At 52.5% G+C, this 19,234-nt stretch overlaps 1 protein-coding gene across 2 annotated transcripts in view; it reads left to right on the forward strand.

Annotated features, from left to right (window-relative positions):
* The window catches only part of LOC132383726 (sorting nexin-15-like), a 237,046-nt gene that overhangs the window by 46,299 nt on the left and 171,513 nt on the right, over positions 1–19,234 (forward strand). For both annotated transcript variants that reach the window (XM_059954919.1, XM_059954918.1), the window contains one exon: positions 4,238–4,388. In XM_059954919.1, the coding sequence (XP_059810902.1) occupies positions 4,238–4,388 (151 nt within the window). The remainder of the gene's footprint in view (positions 1–4,237; positions 4,389–19,234) is intronic.

Consider the following 19,234-nt stretch of genomic DNA (forward strand, 5'->3'; position numbering starts at 1 on the left):
CACACACAGACGTACACTCACTCACACACAGACGTACACTCGCTCACACACAGACGTACACTCCCTCACACACAGACGTACACTGTCTCACACACAGACGTACACTCGCTCACACACAGACGTACACTCACTCACACACAGACGTACACTCGCTCACACTGACGTACACTCGCTCACACACAGACGTACACTCGCTCACACAGACGTACACTCGCTCACACACAGACGTACACTCGCTCACACACAGACGTACACTCGCTCACACAGACGTACACTCGCTCTCACACAGACGTACACTCGCTCACACACAGACGTACACTCGCTCACACACAGACGTACACTCGCTCTCACAGTCACAGACGTACACTCCCTCACACACAGACGTACACTCGCTCACACACAGACGTACACTCGCTCACACAGACGTACACTCGCTCACACACAGACGTACACTCGCTCTCACAGTCACAGACGTACACTCGCTCTCACACAGACGTACACTCGCTCTCACACAGACGTACACTCGCTCACACAGACGTACACTCGCTCACACAGACGTACACTCGCTCACACAGACTTACACTCGCTCACACACAGACGTACACTCGCTCACACTGACGTACACTCGCTCTCACACAGACGTACACTCGCTCACACAGACGTACACTCGCTCACACACAGACGTACACTCGCTCACACACAGACGTACACTCGCTGTCACAGACGTACACTCACTCTCACTCAGACGTACACTCGCTCACACACAGACGTACACTCGCTCACACACAGACGTACACTCGCTCTCACAGACGTACACTCGCTCTCACACAGACGTACACTCGCTCACACAGACGTACACTCGCTCTCACAGTCACAGACGTACACTCCCTCACACACAGACGTACACTCGCTCTCACACAGACGTACTCTGGCTCACTCGCAGTCGTACACTCCCTCACACACAGACGTACACTGTCTCACACACAGACGTACACTCCCTCACACACAGACGTACACTCGCTTACACACAGACGTACACTCCCTCACACACAGACGTACACTCCCTCACACACAGACGTACACTGTCTCACACACAGACGTACACTCGCTTACACACAGACGTACACTCGCTCACACAGACGTACACTGTCTCTCTCACAGACGTACACTCGCTCACACACAGACGTACACTCGCTCACACACAGACGTACACTGTCTCTCTCACAGACGTACACTCGCTCACACACAGACGTACACTCGCTCACACACAGACGTACACTGTCTCTCTCACAGACGTACACTCGCTCACACACAGACGTACACTCGCTCACACGCAGTCGTACACTCACTCACACACAGACGTACACTCGCTCACACACAGACGTACACTCGCTCACACGCAGTAGTACACTCGCTCACACACAGACGTACACTCGCTCTCACACAGACGTACTCTGGCTCACTCGCAGTCGTACACTCCCTCACACACAGACGTACACTCGCTCACACGCAGTAGTACACTCGCTCACACACAGACGTACACTCGCTCTCACACAGACGTACACTCCCTCACACACAGACGTACACTCGCTCACACACAGACGTACACTGTCTCACACACAGACGTACACTCGCTCTCACACAGACGTACACTCCCTCACACACAGACGTACACTCGCTCACACACAGACGTACTCTGGCTCACTCGCAGTCGTACACTCCCTCACACACAGACGTACACTGTCTCACACACAGACGTACACTCACTCACACACAGACGTACACTCGCTCACACACAGACGTACACTGTCTCTCTCACAGACGTACACTCGCCCTCACACAGACGTACACTCGCTCACACACAGACGTACACTCGCTCACACACAGACGTACACTGTCTCTCTCACAGACGTACACTCGCTCACACACAGACGTACACTCGCTCACACACAGACGTACACTCACTCACACAGACGTACACTGTCTCTCTCACAGACGTACACTCGCTCACACACAGACGTACACTCGCTCACACACAGACGTACACTCACTCACACAGACGTACACTGTCTCTCTCACAGACGTACACTCGCTCACACACAGACGTACACTCGCTCACACAGACGTACACTCCCTCACACACAGACGTATACTCCCTCACACACAGACGTACACTCCCTCACACAGACGTACACTCGCTCACACACAGACGTACACTCCCTCACACACAGACGTACACTCGCTCACACACAGACGTACACTCGCTCTCACACAGACGTACACTCGCTCACACACAGACGTACACTCGCTCACACACAGACGTACACTCGCTCACACACAGACGTACACTCCCTCACACAGACGTACACTCCCTTACACACAGACGTACACTCGCTCACACACAGACGTACACTCGCTCACACACAGACGTACACTGTCTCACACACAGACGTACACTCCCTCACACACAGACGTACACTCGCTCACACACAGACGTACACTGTCTCACCCACAGACGTACACTCGCTCACACACAGACGTACACTCGCTTACACACAGACGTACACTCCCTCACCCACAGACGTACACTCGCTCACACGCAGTAGTACACTCCCTCACACACAGACGTACTCTCGCTCACACAGACGTACACTCACTCTCACACAGACGTACACTCGCTCACACACAGACGTACACTCGCTCTCACAGACGTACACTCCCTCACACACAGACGTACACTCGCTCACACACAGACGTACACTGTCTCACACACAGACGTACACTCACTCTCACACAGACGTACACTCGCTCACACACAGACGTACACTGTCTCACACACAGACGTACACTCACTCTCACACAGACGTACACTGTCTCACACACAGACGTGCACTCACGACGTACACTCGCTCTCACACAGACGTACACTCGCTCACACACAGACGTACACTCGCTCTCACACAGACGTACACTCGCTCACACGCAGTAGTACACTCGCTTACACGCAGACGTACACTCGCTCTCACAGACGTACACTCGCTCTCACACAGACGTACACTCGCTCACACACAGACGTACACTCCCTCACCCACAGACGTACACTCGCTCACACGCAGTAGTACACTCCCTCACACACAGACGTACTCTCGCTCACACAGACGTACACTCACTCTCACACAGACGTACACTCGCTCACACAGACGTACACTCGCTCACACACAGACGTACACTCGCTCTCACACAGACGTACACTCACTCACACACAGACGTACACTCGCTCACACACAGACGTACTCTGGCTCACTCGCAGTCGTACGCTCCCTCTCACACAGACGTACACTCCCTCACACACAGACGTACACTCCCTCACACACAGACGTACACTCCCTCACACACAGACGTACACTCCCTCACACACAGACGTACACTCGCTCACACACAGACGTACACTGTCTCACACACAGACGTACACTCCCTCACCCACAGACGTACACTCCCTCACACACAGACGTACTCTCGCTCACACAGACGTACACTCACTCTCACACAGACGTACACTCGCTCACACACAGACGTACACTCGCTCACACACAGACGTACACTCACTCACACACAGACGTACACTCCCTCACACAGACGTACACTCACTCTCACACAGACGTACACTCGCTCACACACAGACGTACACTCACTCTCACACAGACGTACACTCGCTCACACGCAGTAGTACACTCCCTCACCCACAGACGTACACTCGCTCACACGCAGTAGTACACTCGCTCACACACAGGCATACACTCGCTCACACACAGACGTACACTCACTCTCACACAGACGTACACTCGCTCACACACAGACGTACACTCACTCTCACACAGACGTACACTCGCTCACACGCAGTAGTACACTCACTCACACACAGACGTACACTCGCTCACACGCAGTAGTACACTCGCTCACACGCAGTAGTACACTCGCTCACACACAGACGTACATTCGCTCTCACACAGACGTACACTCAGTCACACAGACGTACACTCCCTCACACACAGACGTACACTGTCTCACACACAGACGTACACTCCCTCACACACAGACGTACACTCGCTTACACACAGACGTACACTCCCTCACCCACAGACGTACACTCGCTCACACGCAGTAGTACACTCGCTCACACACAGACGTGCTCTCACACACACACTGCTGTGAATGAACTGCTGTTGTGTTCCTCCAGGGCGGGGAGGCCTGTTGGCCGCTGGAACTCTCCACTCTGAAGGAAGCCTCAGCCCTTCCGGAGCCGCTGATCCCCCTGCCGACCGGACTTGGCAGATTGCCGGAATCTGGGATGAGGACGGAAGCCCTGGCAACGGTGGAGGTGGATGGAGGTGAGATTCCTGAAATGTTGCCGTGATCTCTGCCCTGCCAGGAAGGGTCTGGCATTGGATGGGTTGGGGGGGCAGAAGGCTGTGGCTATGGGGCAACCTCGGCACTGGGAGGGGCTGCAGGGGCAGGTTGCAGTGTGACTGGGCGATTTTGGGGTTGGCCTGGTTGAGGGGTGAGTTATGGCCATGTCTGTCACTATATAGCTTAGCCTGGAATGAGTCCTGCTGAAGGGTCTCGGCACAAAGTGAGGGCTTTATTTATTTTTCCAATAACGGGAGGTACAGCACAGTAACAGGCCCAACAAGCCTGGGCCGCCCGATTACACCCACGTGACCGATTGGTGTGTGAGGAAACCGGAGCACTCGGAGGAAACACACACGGTCGCGGGGAGAGCGTGCAAACCCCTCACAGACAGTGGCGGGATTGAATCTGGGTTGCTGACGCTTTCGGACAGCACGCCAGCCGCTGTGCTACCCTGTATTCCTCTCCGTAGACGCTGCCTGACCTGCTGAGTCCCTCTGACTCGTTGCTCAAACGTACCACTGAGGTAGCGTAATGATTAGGGAGACACCATAACAGCTTGGGGCACCGGGGCATTACAGCTCGGGGTTCTGTTCCAGCGTCCTCCGTCAGAAAGTTCACACACTCTTCCCGTGAGTGCGTGCGTTTCTTCCGGGGGCTCCATGTTGCTCCCACAGTCCAAAGGCGTACCGTTAGTAGGTTAAATAGTCCCGTGATCAGACTACGGTCCAATCGAGAAGACCTGTTCCATGCTAAAACTCTGCGTAAATAAAATATTTACATCCTCCAGCATCTGCAGAATCACCTGAGTTCGTGCCAAAGTGTTACCTCTCCGGAAAATAGAGAGAATAGTCTGTTGAAATAACTTCAGGGTCTTTCAGTCCTTCAGCTAAACTTTGGCTGCCTGTCAGGGATTTCCGTGGATTTATGGCTGTGGAATGTAGTGATGATTGATCCTGGAAAGCTGCAGTTCAGATCCTGCTCCGTAGCAAAGCAGCTTAAAGTTTGTTAGATCATTCGTTTGTTATGTGCTGTGTTGTATGAAATCATCACTATGTGCCGTGTCGTATGAAATCATCACTGTGTGCCGTGTCGTATGAAAATCATCACTGTGTGCCGTGTCGTATGAAATCATCACTGTGCGCCGTGTCGTATGAAATCATCACTGTGCGCCGTGTCGTATGAAATCATCACTGTGTGCCGTGTCGTATGAAATCATCACTGTGTGCCGTGTCGTATGAAATCATCACTGTGTGCCGTGTCGTATGAAATCATCACTGTGTGCCGTGTCGTATGAAATCATCACTGTGTGCCGTGTCGTATGAAATCATCACTGTGTGCCGTGTCGTATGAAATCATCACTGTGTGCCGTGTCGTATGAAATCATCACTGTGTGCCGTGTCGTATGAAAACATCACTGTGTGCCGTGTCGTATGAAATCATCACTGTGTGCCTTGTTGTATGAAATCATCACTGTGTGCCGTGTCGTATGAAATCATCACTGTGTGCCGTGTCGTATGAAATCATCACTGTGTGCGCTGTCGTATGAAATCATCACTGTGTGCCGTGTCGTATGAAATCATCACTGTGTGCCGTGTCGTATGAAATCATCACTGTGTGCCTTGTATGAAATCATCACTGTGTGCCGTGTTGTATGAAATCATCACTGTGTGCCTTGTATGAAATCATCACTGTGTGCCGTGTTGTATGAAATCATGTTGTATGAAATCATCACTGTGTGCCTTGTATGAAATCATCACTGTGTGCCGTGTTGTATGAAATCATGTCGTATGAAATCATCACTGTGTGCCATGTCGTATGAAATCATCACTGCGTGCCGTGTCGTATGAAATCATCACTGCGTGCCGTGTCGTATGAAATCATCACTGTGTGCCGTGTAGTATGAAATCATCACTGTGTGCCGTGTCGTATGAAATCATCACTGCGTGCCGTGTCGTATGAAATCATCACTGCGTGCCGTGTTGTATGAAATCATCACTGTGTGCCTTGTATGAAATCATCACTGTGTGCCGTGTTGTATGAAATCATGTCGTACGAAATCATTACTGTGTGCCGTGTCGTATGAAATCATCACTGTGTGCCGTGTCGTATGAAATCATCACTGTGTGCCGTGTCGTATGAAATCATCACTGTGTGCCTTGTCGTATGAAATCATCACTGTGTGCCGTGTCGTATGAAATCATCACTGTGTGCCGTGTCGTATGAAATCATCACTGTGTGCCGTGTCGTATGAAATCATCACTGTGAGCCGTGTCGTATGAAATCATCACTGTGTGCCGTGTCGTATGAAATCATCACTGTGTGCCGTGTCGTATGAAATCATCACTGTGTGCCGTGTCGTATGAAAACATCACTGTGTGCCGTGTCGTATGAAATCATCACTGTGTGCCTTGTTGTATGAAATCATCACTGTGTGCCGTGTCGTATGAAATCATCACTGTGTGCCGTGTCGTATGAAATCATCACTGTGTGCGCTGTCGTATGAAATCATCACTGTGTGCCGTGTCGTATGAAATCATCACTGTGTGCTGTGTCGTATGAAATCATCACTGTGTGCCTTGTATGAATCATCACTGTGTGCCGTGTTGTATGAAATCATCACTGTGTGCCTTGTATGAAATCATCACTGTGTGCCGTGTTGTATGAAATCATGTCGTATGAAATCATCACTGTGTGCCTTGTATGAAATCATCACTGTGTGCCGTGTTGTATGAAATCATGTCGTATGAAATCGTCACTGTGTGCCATGTCGTATGAAATCGTCACTGCGTGCCGTGTCGTATGAAATCATCACTGCGTGCCGTGTCGTATGAAATCATCACTGTGTGCCGTGTAGTATGAAATCATCACTGTGTGCCGTGTCGTATGAAATCATCACTGCGTGCCGTGTCGTATGAAATCATCACTGCGTGCCGTGTTGTATGAAATCATCACTGTGTGCCTTGTATGAAATCATCACTGTGTGCCGTGTTGTATGAAATCATGTCGTACGAAATCATCACTGTGTGCCGTGTCGTATGAAATCAGCACTGTGTGCCGTGTCGTATGAAATCATCACTGTGTGCCTTGTCGTATGAAATCATCACTGTGTGCCTTGTCGTATGAAATCATCACTGTGTGCCTTGTCGTATGAAATCATCACTGTGTGCCACGTCGTATGAAATCATCACTGTGTGCCGTGTCGTCTGAAATCATCACTGTGTGCCTTGTCATATGAAATCATCACTGTGTGCCTTGTCGTCTGAAATCATCACTGTGTCCCTTGTCGTATGAAATCATCACTGTGTGCCTTGTCGTATGAAATCATCACTGTGTGCCACGTCGTATGAAATCATCACTGTGTGCCGTGTCGTATGAAATCATCACTGTGTGCCTTGTATGAAATCATCACTGTGTGCCGTGTTGTATGAAATCATCACTGTGTGCCTTGTATGAAATCATCACTGTGTGCCGTGTTATATGAAATCATGTCGTATGAAATCATCACTGTGTGCCGTGTTGTATGAAATCATGTCGTATGAAATCATCACTGTGTGCCTTGTCGTATGAAATCATCACTGTGTGCCTTGTCGTATGAAATCATCACTGTGTGCCTTGTCGTATGAAATCATCACTGTGTGCCTTGTCGTCTGAAATCATCACTGTGTGCCTTGTCGTATGAAATCATCACTGTGTGCCTTGTCGTATGAAATCATCACTGTGTGCCACGTCGTATGAAATCATCACTGTGTGCCGTGTCGTATGAAATCATCACTGTGTGCCGTGTCGTATGAAATCATCACTGTGTGCCCTGGAGTATGAAATCATCACTGTGTGCCGTGTCGTATGAAATCATCACTGTGTGCCTTGTATGAAATCATCACTGTGTGCCGTGTCGTATGAAATCATCACTGTGTGCCGTGTCGTATGAAATCATCACTGTGTGCCGTGTCGTATGAAATCATGTCGTATGAAATCATCACTGTGTGCCTTGTATGAAATCATCACTGTGTGCCCTGGAGTATGAAATCATCACTGTGTGCCGTGTCGTATGAAATCATCACTGTGTGCCTTGTATGAAATCATCACTGTGTGCCGTGTCGTATGAAATCATCACTGTGTGCCGTGTTGTATGAAATCATGTCGTATGAAATCATCACTGTGTGCCTTGTATGAAATCATCACTGTGTGCCGTGTCGTATGAAATCATCACTGTGTGCCGTGTCGTATGAAATCATCACTGTGTGCCTTGTATGAAATCATCACTGTGTGCCGTGTTGTATGAAATCATCAGTGTGCCTTGTATGAAATCATCACTGTGTGCCGTGTTGTATGAAATCATCACTGTGTGCCTTGTATGAAATCATCACTGTGTGCCGTGTTGTATGAAATCATGTCGTATGAAATCATCACTGTGTGCCTTGTATGAAATCATCACTGTGTGCCGTGTCGTATGAAATCATCACTGTGTGCCTTGTATGAAATCATCACTGTGTGCCTTGTATGAAATCATCACTGTGTGCCGTGTAGTATGAAATCATCACTGTGTGCCTTGTATGAAATCATCACTGTGTGCCGTGTTGTATGAAATCATCACTGTGTTCCTTGTATGAAAGCATCACTGTGTGCCTTGTATGAAATCATCACTGTGTGCCGTGTTGTATGAAATCATGTCGTATGAAATCATCACTGTGTGCCTTGTATGAAATCATCACTGTGTGCCATGTAGTATGAAATCATCACTGTGTGCCGTGTCGTATGAAATCATCACTGTGTGCCGTGTAGTATGAAATCATCACTGTATGCCTTGTATGAAATCATCACTGTGTGCCGTGTTGTATGAAATCATCACTGTGTGCCTTGTATGAAATCATCACTGTGTGCCGTGTTGTATGAAATCATGTCGTATGAAATCATCACTGTGTGCCGTGTCGTATGAAATCAGCACTGTGTGCCGTGTCGTATGAAATCATCACTGTGTGCCATGTCGTATGAAATCATCACTGTGTGCCGTGTCGTATGAAATCATCACTGTGTGCCGTGTCGTATGAAATCATCACTGTGTGCCGTGTCGTATGAAATCATCACTGTGTGCCGTGTCGTATGAAATCATCACTGTGTGCCGTGTTGTATGAAATCATCACTGTGTGCCTTGTATGAAATCATCACTGTGTGCCGTGTTGTATGAAATCATGTCGTATGAAATCATCACTGTGTGCCGTGTCGTATGAAATCATCACTGTGTGACTTGTCGTATGAAATCATCACTGTGTGCCGTGTCGTATGAAATCATCACTGTGTGCCTTGTCGTATGAAATCATCACTGTGTGCCACGTCGTATGAAATCATCACTGTGTGCCTTGTCGTCTGAAATCATCACTGTGTGCCACGTCGTATGAAATCATCACTGTGTGCCGTGTCGTATGAAATCATCACTGTGTGCCGTGTCGTATGAAATCATCACTGTGTGCCCTGGAGTATGAAATCATCACTGTGTGCCGTGTCGTATGAAATCATCACTGTGTGCCTTGTATGAAATCATCACTGTGTGCCGTGTCGTATGAAATCATCACTGTGTGCCGTGTCGTATGAAATCATCACTGTGTGCCGTGTCGTATGAAATCATGTCGTATGAAATCATCACTGTGTGCCTTGTATGAAATCATCACTGTGTGCCCTGGAGTATGAAATCATCACTGTGTGCCGTGTCGTATGAAATCATCACTGTGTGCCTTGTATGAAATCATCACTGTGTGCCGTGTCGTATGAAATCATCACTGTGTGCCGTGTTGTATGAAATCATGTCGTATGAAATCATCACTGTGTGCCTTGTATGAAATCATCACTGTGTGCCGTGTCGTATGAAATCATCACTGTGTGCCGTGTCGTATGAAATCATCACTGTGTGCCTTGTATGAAATCATCACTGTGTGCCGTGTTGTATGAAATCATCACTGTGTGCCTTGTATGAAATCATCACTGTGTGCCGTGTTGTATGAAATCATCACTGTGTGCCTTGTATGAAATCATCACTGTGTGCCGTGTTGTATGAAATCATGTCGTATGAAATCATCACTGTGTGCCTTGTATGAAATCATCACTGTGTGCCGTGTCGTATGAAATCATCACTGTGTGCCTTGTATGAAATCATCACTGTGTGCCTTGTATGAAATCATCACTGTGTGCCGTGTAGTATGAAATCATCACTGTGTGCCTTGTATGAAATCATCACTGTGTGCCGTGTTGTATGAAATCATCACTGTGTTCCTTGTATGAAATCATCACTGTGTGCCTTGTATGAAATCATCACTGTGTGCCGTGTTGTATGAAATCATGTCGTATGAAATCATCACTGTGTGCCTTGTATGAAATCATCACTGTGTGCCATGTAGTATGAAATCATCACTGTGTGCCGTGTCGTATGAAATCATCACTGTGTGCCGTGTAGTATGAAATCATCACTGTATGCCTTGTATGAAATCATCACTGTGTGCCGTGTTGTATGAAATCATCACTGTGTGCCTTGTATGAAATCATCACTGTGTGCCGTGTTGTATGAAATCATGTCGTATGAAATCATCACTGTGTGCCGTGTCGTATGAAATCAGCACTGTGTGCCGTGTCGTATGAAATCATCACTGTGTGCCATGTCGTATGAAATCATCACTGTGTGCCGTGTCGTATGAAATCATCACTGTGTGCCGTGTCGTATGAAATCATCACTGTGTGCCGTGTCGTATGAAATCATCACTGTGTGCCGTGTCGTATGAAATCATCACTGTGTGCCGTGTCGTATGAAATCATCACTGTGTGCCGTGTTGTATGAAATCATCACTGTGTGCCTTGTATGAAATCATCACTGTGTGCCGTGTTGTATGAAATCATGTCGTATGAAATCATCACTGTGTGCCGTGTCGTATGAAATCATCACTGTGTGACTTGTCGTATGAAATCATCACTGTGTGCCGTGTCGTATGAAATCATCACTGTGTGCCTTGTCGTATGAAATCATCACTGTGTGCCACGTCGTATGAAATCATCACTGTGTGCTATGTTGTATGAAATCATCACTGTGTGCCATGGAGTATGAAATCATCACTGTGTGCCGTGTCGTATGAAATCATCACTGTGTGCCGTGTCGTATGAAATCATCACTGTGTGCCTTGTATGAAATCATCACTGTGTGCCGTGTATGAAATCATCACTGTGTGCCTTGTATGAAATCATCACTGTGTGCCGTGTCGTATGAAATCATCACTGTGTGCCGTGTCGTATGAAATCATCACTGTGTGCCGTGTCATATGAAATCATCACTGTGTATCGTGTCGTATGAAATCGTCACTGTGTGCCGTGTCGTATGAAATCATCAGACTGTGCCTTGTATGAAATCATCACAGTGTGCCGTGTCGTATGAAATCATCACTGTGTGCCGTGTCGTATGAAATCATCACTGTGTGCTGTGTCATATGCAATCATCACTGTGTGCCGTGTCGTATGAAATCATCACTGTGCCGTGTCGTATGAAATCATCACTGTGTGCCGTGTCGTATGAAATCGTCACTGTGTGCCGTGTCGTATGAAATCGTCACTGTGTGCCGTGTCGTATGAAATCATCAGACTGTGCCTTGTATGAAATCATCACTGTGTGCCGTGTCGTATGAAATCATCACTGTGTGCCGTGTCGTATGAAATCATCACTGTGTGCCGTGTCGTATGAAATCATCACAGTGTGCCGTGTCGTATGAAATCATCACTGTGTGCCGTGTAGTATGAAATCATCACTGTGTGCCGTGTCGTATGAAATCATCACTGTGCCGTGTCGTATGAAATCATCACTGTGTGCCGTGTCGTATGAAATCATCACTGTGTGCCGTGTCGTATGAAATCATCACTGTGTGCCTTGTATGAAATCACGTGGACAGTGAGGACTGAGTGTGGGAGACCAGGACATGGTGTGACACGTGGACACTGAGGACTGAGTGTGGGAGACCAGGACACGGTGTGACACGGGGACAGTGAGGACTGAGTGTGGGAGACCAGGTCACGGTGTGACACGGGGACAGTGAGGACGGAGTGTGGGAGACCAGGACACAGTGTGACACGGGGACAGTGAAGACTGAGTGTGGGAGACCAGGACACGGTGTGATACGTGGACAGTGAGGACTGAGTGTGGGAGACCAGGACACGGTGTGACACGTGGACAGTGAGGAATGAGTGTGTGAGACCAGGACACGGTGTGACACGGGGATAGTGAGGACTGAGTCTGGGTGACCAGGACACGGTGTGACACGGGGACAGTGAGGACTGAGTGTGGGAGCCCAGGACACGGTGTGACACGGGGACAGTGAGGACTGAGTGTGGGAGACCGGGACACGGTGTGACACCGGGACAGTGAGGACTGAGTGTGGGAGACCAGGACACGGTGTGACACGTGGACAGTGAGGACTGAGTGTGGGAGACCGGGACACGGTGTGACACGTGGACAGTGAGGACAGAGTGTGGGAGACCAGGACACGGTGTGACACGTGGACAGTGAGGACTGAGTGTGGGAGACCGGGACACAGTGTGACACGGGGACAGTGAGGACTCAGTGTGAGAGACCAGGACACGGTGTGACACGGGGATAGTGAGGACTGAGTGTGGGAGACCGGGACACGGTGTGTCACGTGGACAGTGAGGACTGAGTGTGGGAGACCGGGACACGGTGTGACACGTGGACAGTGAGGACTGAGTGTGGGAGACCGGGACACGTTGTGACACGAGGACAGTGAGGACTGAGTGTGGGAGAGTGGGACACGGTGTGACATGGGGACACTAAGGACTGAGTGTGGGAGACCAGGACACGGTGTGACACGTGGACAGTGAGGACTGAGTGTGGGAGAGTGGGACACGGTGTGACACGTGGACAGTGAGGACTGAGTGTGGGAGAATGGGACACGGTGTGACACGGGAACAAGAGGACTGAGTGTGGGAAACCAGGAAACGGTGTGACACGGGGACTGTGAGGACTGAGTGTGAGAGACCAGGACACGGTGTGACACGTGGACAGTGAGGACTGAGTGTGGGAGACCGGGACACGGTGTGACACGTGGTCACTGAGGACTGAGTGTGGGAGACCAGGACACGGTGTGACACGGGGACAGTGAGGACTGAGTGTGGGAGACCAGGACACGGTGTGACACGGGGATAGTGAGGACTGAGTGTGGGAGACCAGGACACGGTGTGACACGTCGACAGTGAGGACTGAGTGTGGGAGACCAGGACACGGTGTGACACGGGGACAGTGAGGAATGAGTGTGGGAGACCAGGACACTTTGTGACACGTGGACAGTGAGGACTGAGTGTGGGAGACCAGGACACGGTGTGACACGGGTGCAGTGAGGACTGAGTGTGGGAGACCAGGACACGGTGTGACACGTGGACAGTGAGGACTGAGTGTGGGAGACCAGGACACGGTGTGACACGTGGACACTGAGGTCTCAGCGTGGGAGAGTGGGACACGGTGTGACACGTGGACAGTGAGGACTGAGTGTGGGAGACCGGGACACGGTGTGACACGTGGACACTGAGGACTGAGTGTGGGAGACCAGGACACAGTGTGACACGGGGACAGTGAGGACTGAGTGTGGGAGACCAGGACACGGTGTGACACGGGGATAGTGAGGACTGAGTCTGGGTGACCAGGACACGGTGTGACACGGGGACAGTGAGGACTGAGTGTGGGAGCCCAGGACACGGTGTGACACGGGGACAGTGAGGACTGAGTGTGGGAGACCGGGACACGGTGTGACACCGGGACAGTGAGGACTGAGTGTGGGAGACCAGGACACGGTGTGACACATGGACAGTGAGTACTGAGTGTGGGAGACCGGGACACGGTGTGACACGGGGACAGTGAGGACTGAGTGTGGGAGACCAGGACACAGTGTCACACGTGGACAGTGAGGACTGAGTGTGGGAGACCGGGACACGGTGTGACACGTGGACAGTGAGGACAGAGTGTGGGAGACCAGGACACGGTGTGACACGTGGACAGTGAGGACTGAGTGTGGGAGACCGGGACACAGTGTGACACGGGGACAGTGAGGACTCAGTGTGAGAGACCAGGACACGGTGTGACACGGGGATAGTGAGGACTGAGTGTGGGAGACCGGGACACGGTGTGTCACGTGGACAGTGAGGACTGAGTGTGGGAGACCGGGACACGGTGTGACACGTGGACAGTGAGGACTGAGTGTGGGAGACCGGGACACGTTGTGACACGAGGACAGTGAGGACTGAGTGTGAGAGACCCGGGGACAGTGAGGACTGAGTGTGGGAGAGCGGACACGGTGTGACACGGGGACAGTGAGGACTGAGTGTGGGAGACCAGGACACGGTGTGACACGGGGACAGTGAGGACTGAGTGTGGGAGACCAGGACACGGTGTGACACGTGGACACTGAGGACTCAGTGTGGGAGACCAGGACACGGTGTGACACGGGGACAGTGAGGACTGAGTGTGGGAGACCAGGACACGGTGTGACACGTGGACAGTGAGGACTGAGTGTGGGAGACCAGGACACGGTGTGACACAGGGACAGTGAGGACTGAGTGTGGGAGACCAGGACACGGTGTGACACGTGGACAGTGAGGACTGAGTGTGGGAGACCAGGACACGGTGTGACACGGGGACAGTGAGGACTGAGTGTGGGAGACCAGGACACGGTGTGACACGTGGACAGTGAGGACTGAGTGTGGGAGACCAGGACACGGTGTGACACGGGGACAGTGAAGACTGAGTGTGGGAGACCAGGACACGGTGTGATACGTGGACAGTGAGGACTGAGTGTGGGAGACCAGGACACGGTGTGACACGTGGACAGTGAGGAATGAGTGTGTGAGACCAGGACACGGTGTGACACGGGGATAGTGAGGACTGAGTCTGGGTGACCAGGACACGGTGTGACACGGGGACAGTGAGGACTGAGTGTGGGAGCCCAGGACACGGTGTGACACGGGGACAGTGAGGACTGAGTGTGGGAGACCGGGACACGGTGTGACACCGGGACAGTGAGGACTGAGTGTGGGAGACCAGGACACGGTGTGACACGTGGACAGTGAGGACTGAGTGTGGGAGACCGGGACACGGTGTGACACGTGGACAGTGAGGACAGAGTGTGGGAGACCAGGACACGGTGTGACACGTGGACAGTGAGGACTGAGTGTGGGAGACCGGGACACAGTGTGACACGGGGACAGTGAGGACTCAGTGTGAGAGACCAGGACACGGTGTGACACGGGGATAGTGAGGACTGAGTGTGGGAGACCGGGACACGGTGTGTCACGTGGACAGTGAGGACTGAGTGTGGGAGACCGGGACACGGTGTGACACGTGGACAGTGAGGACTGAGTGTGGGAGACCGGGACACGTTGTGACACGAGGACAGTGAGGACTGAGTGTGGGAGAGTGGGACACGGTGTGACATGGGGACACTAAGGACTGAGTGTGGGAGACCAGGACACGGTGTGACACGTGGACAGTGAGGACTGAGTGTGGGAGAGTGGGACACGGTGTGACACGTGGACAGTGAGGACTGAGTGTGGGAGAATGGGACACGGTGTGACACGGGAACAAGAGGACTGAGTGTGGGAAACCAGGAAACGGTGTGACACGGGGACTGTGAGGACTGAGTGTGAGAGACCAGGACACGGTGTGACACGTGGACAGTGAGGACTGAGTGTGGGAGACCGGGACACGGTGTGACACGTGGTCACTGAGGACTGAGTGTGGGAGACCAGGACACGGTGTGACACGGGGACAGTGAGGACTGAGTGTGGGAGACCAGGACACGGTGTGACACGGGGATAGTGAGGACTGAGTGTGGGAGACCAGGACACGGTGTGACACGTCGACAGTGAGGACTGAGTGTGGGAGACCAGGACACGGTGTGACACGGGGACAGTGAGGAATGAGTGTGGGAGACCAGGACACTTTGTGACACGTGGACAGTGAGGACTGAGTGTGGGAGACCAGGACACGGTGTGACACGGGTGCAGTGAGGACTGAGTGTGGGAGACCAGGACACGGTGTGACACGTGGACAGTGAGGACTGAGTGTGGGAGACCAGGACACGGTGTGACACGTGGACACTGAGGTCTCAGCGTGGGAGAGTGGGACACGGTGTGACACGTGGACAGTGAGGACTGAGTGTGGGAGACCGGGACACGGTGTGACACGTGGACACTGAGGACTGAGTGTGGGAGACCAGGACACAGTGTGACACGGGGACAGTGAGGACTGAGTGTGGGAGACCAGGACACGGTGTGACACGGGGATAGTGAGGACTGAGTCTGGGTGACCAGGACACGGTGTGACACGGGGACAGTGAGGACTGAGTGTGGGAGCCCAGGACACGGTGTGACACGGGGACAGTGAGGACTGAGTGTGGGAGACCGGGACACGGTGTGACACGGGGACAGTGAGGACTGAGTGTGGGAGAGCGGTACACGGTGTGACACGTGGACAGTGAGGACTGAGTGTGAGAGAGTAGGACACGGTGTGACACAGGGACAGTGAGGACTGAGTGTGGGAGACCAGGACACGGTGTGACACGTGGACAGTGAGGACTGAGTGTGGGAGACCATGACACGGTGTGACACGGGGACAGTGAGGACTGAGTGTGGGAGAGCAGGACACGATGTGACATGGGGACAGTGAGGACTGAGTGTGGGAGACCGGGACACGTTGTGACACGTCGACAGTGAGGACTGAGTGTGGGAGAGCGGACACGGTGTGACACGGGGACAGTGAGGACTGAGTGTGGGAGACCAGGACACGGTGTGACACGGGGACAGTGAGGACTGAGTGTGGGAGACCGGGACACGTTGTGGCACGTCGACAGTGAGGACTGAGTGTGGGAGAGCTGACACGGTGTGACACGGGGACAGTGAGGACTGAGCGTGGGAGACCAGGACACGGTGTGAGACGGGGACAGTGAGGACTGAGTGTGGGAGACCAGGACACGGTGTGACACGTGGACACTGAGGACTCAGTGTGGGAGACCAGGACACGGTGTGACACGGGGACAGTGAGGACTGAGTGTGGGAGACCAGGACACGGTGTGACACGTGGACAGTGAGGACTGAGTGTGGGAGACCAGGACACGGTGTGACACGGGGACAGTGAGGACTGAGTGTGGGAGACCAGGACACGGTGTGACACGTGGACAGTGAGGACTGAGTGTGGGAGACCAGGACACGGTGTGACACGGGGACAGTGAGGACAGAGTTTGGGAGACGAGGACACGGTGTGACACGGGGACAGTGAGGACTGAGTGTGGGAGAGCGGTACACGGTGTGACACGTGGACAGTGAGGACTGAGTGTGAGAGAGTAGGACACGGTGTGACACAGGGACAGTGAGGACTGAGTGTGGGAGACCAGGACACGGTGTGACACGTGGACAGTGAGGACTGAGTGTGGGAGACCAGGACACGGTGTGACACGGGGACAGTGAGGACTGAGTGTGGGAGACCAGGACACGATGTGACACGGGGACAGTGAGGACTGAGTGTGGGAGACCGGGACACGTTGTGACACGTTGACAGTGAGGACTGAGTGTGGGAGAGCGGACACGGTGTGACACGGGGACAGTGAGGACTGAGTGTGGGAGACCAGGACACGGTGTGACACGGGGACAGTGAGGACTGAGTGTGGGAGACCAGGACACGGTGTGACACGTGGACACTGAGGACTCAGTGTGGGAGACCAGGACACGGTGTGACACGGGGACAGTGAGGACTGAGTGTGGGAGACCAGGACACGGTGTGACACGTGGACAGTGAGGACTGAGTGTGGGAGACCAGGACACGGTGTGACACGTGGACAGTGAGGACTGAGTGTGGGAGAGTGGGACACGGTGTGACACGGGGACACTAAGGACTGAGTGTGGGAGACCAGGACACGGTGTGACACGTGGACAGTGAGGACTGAGTGTGGGAGAGTGGGACACGGTGTGACACGTGGACAGTGAGGACTGAGTGTGGGAGAATGGGACACGGTGTGACACGGGAACAAGAGGACTGAGTGTGGGAAACCAGGAAACGGTGTGACACGGGGACTGTGAGGACTGAGTGTGAGAGACCAGGACACGGTGTGACACGTGGACAGTGAGGACTGAGTGTGGGAGACCGGGACACGGTGTGACACGTGGTCACTGAGGACTGAGTGTGGGAGACCAGGACACGGTGTGACACGGGGACAGTGAGGACTGAGTGTGGGAGACCAGGACACGGTGTGACACGGGGATAGTGAGGACTGAGTGTGGGAGACCAGGACACGGTGTGACACGTCGACAGTGAGGACTGAGTGTGGGAGACCAGGACACGGTGTGACACGGGGACAGTGAGGAATGAGTGTGGGAGACCAGGACACTTTGTGACACGTGGACAGTGAGGACTGAGTGTGGGAGACCAGGACACGGTGTGACACGGGGACAGTGAGGACTGAGTGTGGGAGACCAGGACACGGTGTGACACGGGTGCAGTGAGGACTGAGTGTGGGAGACCAGTTCACGGTGTGACACGTGGACAGTGAGGACTGAGTGTGGGAGACCAGGACACGGTGTGACACGGGGACAGTGAGGACTGAGTGTGGGAGACCAGGACACGGTGTGACACGTGGACACTGAGGTCTCAGCGTGGGAGAGTGGGACACGGTGTGACACGTGGACAGTGAGGACTGAGTGTGGGAGACCGGGACACGGTGTGACACGTGGACACTGAGGACTGAGTGTGGGAGACCAGGACACAGTGTGACACGGGGACAGTGAGGACTGAGTGTGGGAG

This window comes from Hypanus sabinus, chromosome 31, assembly GCF_030144855.1.
Source record: "Hypanus sabinus isolate sHypSab1 chromosome 31, sHypSab1.hap1, whole genome shotgun sequence".
Lineage (NCBI taxonomy): Eukaryota > Metazoa > Chordata > Chondrichthyes > Myliobatiformes > Dasyatidae > Hypanus > Hypanus sabinus.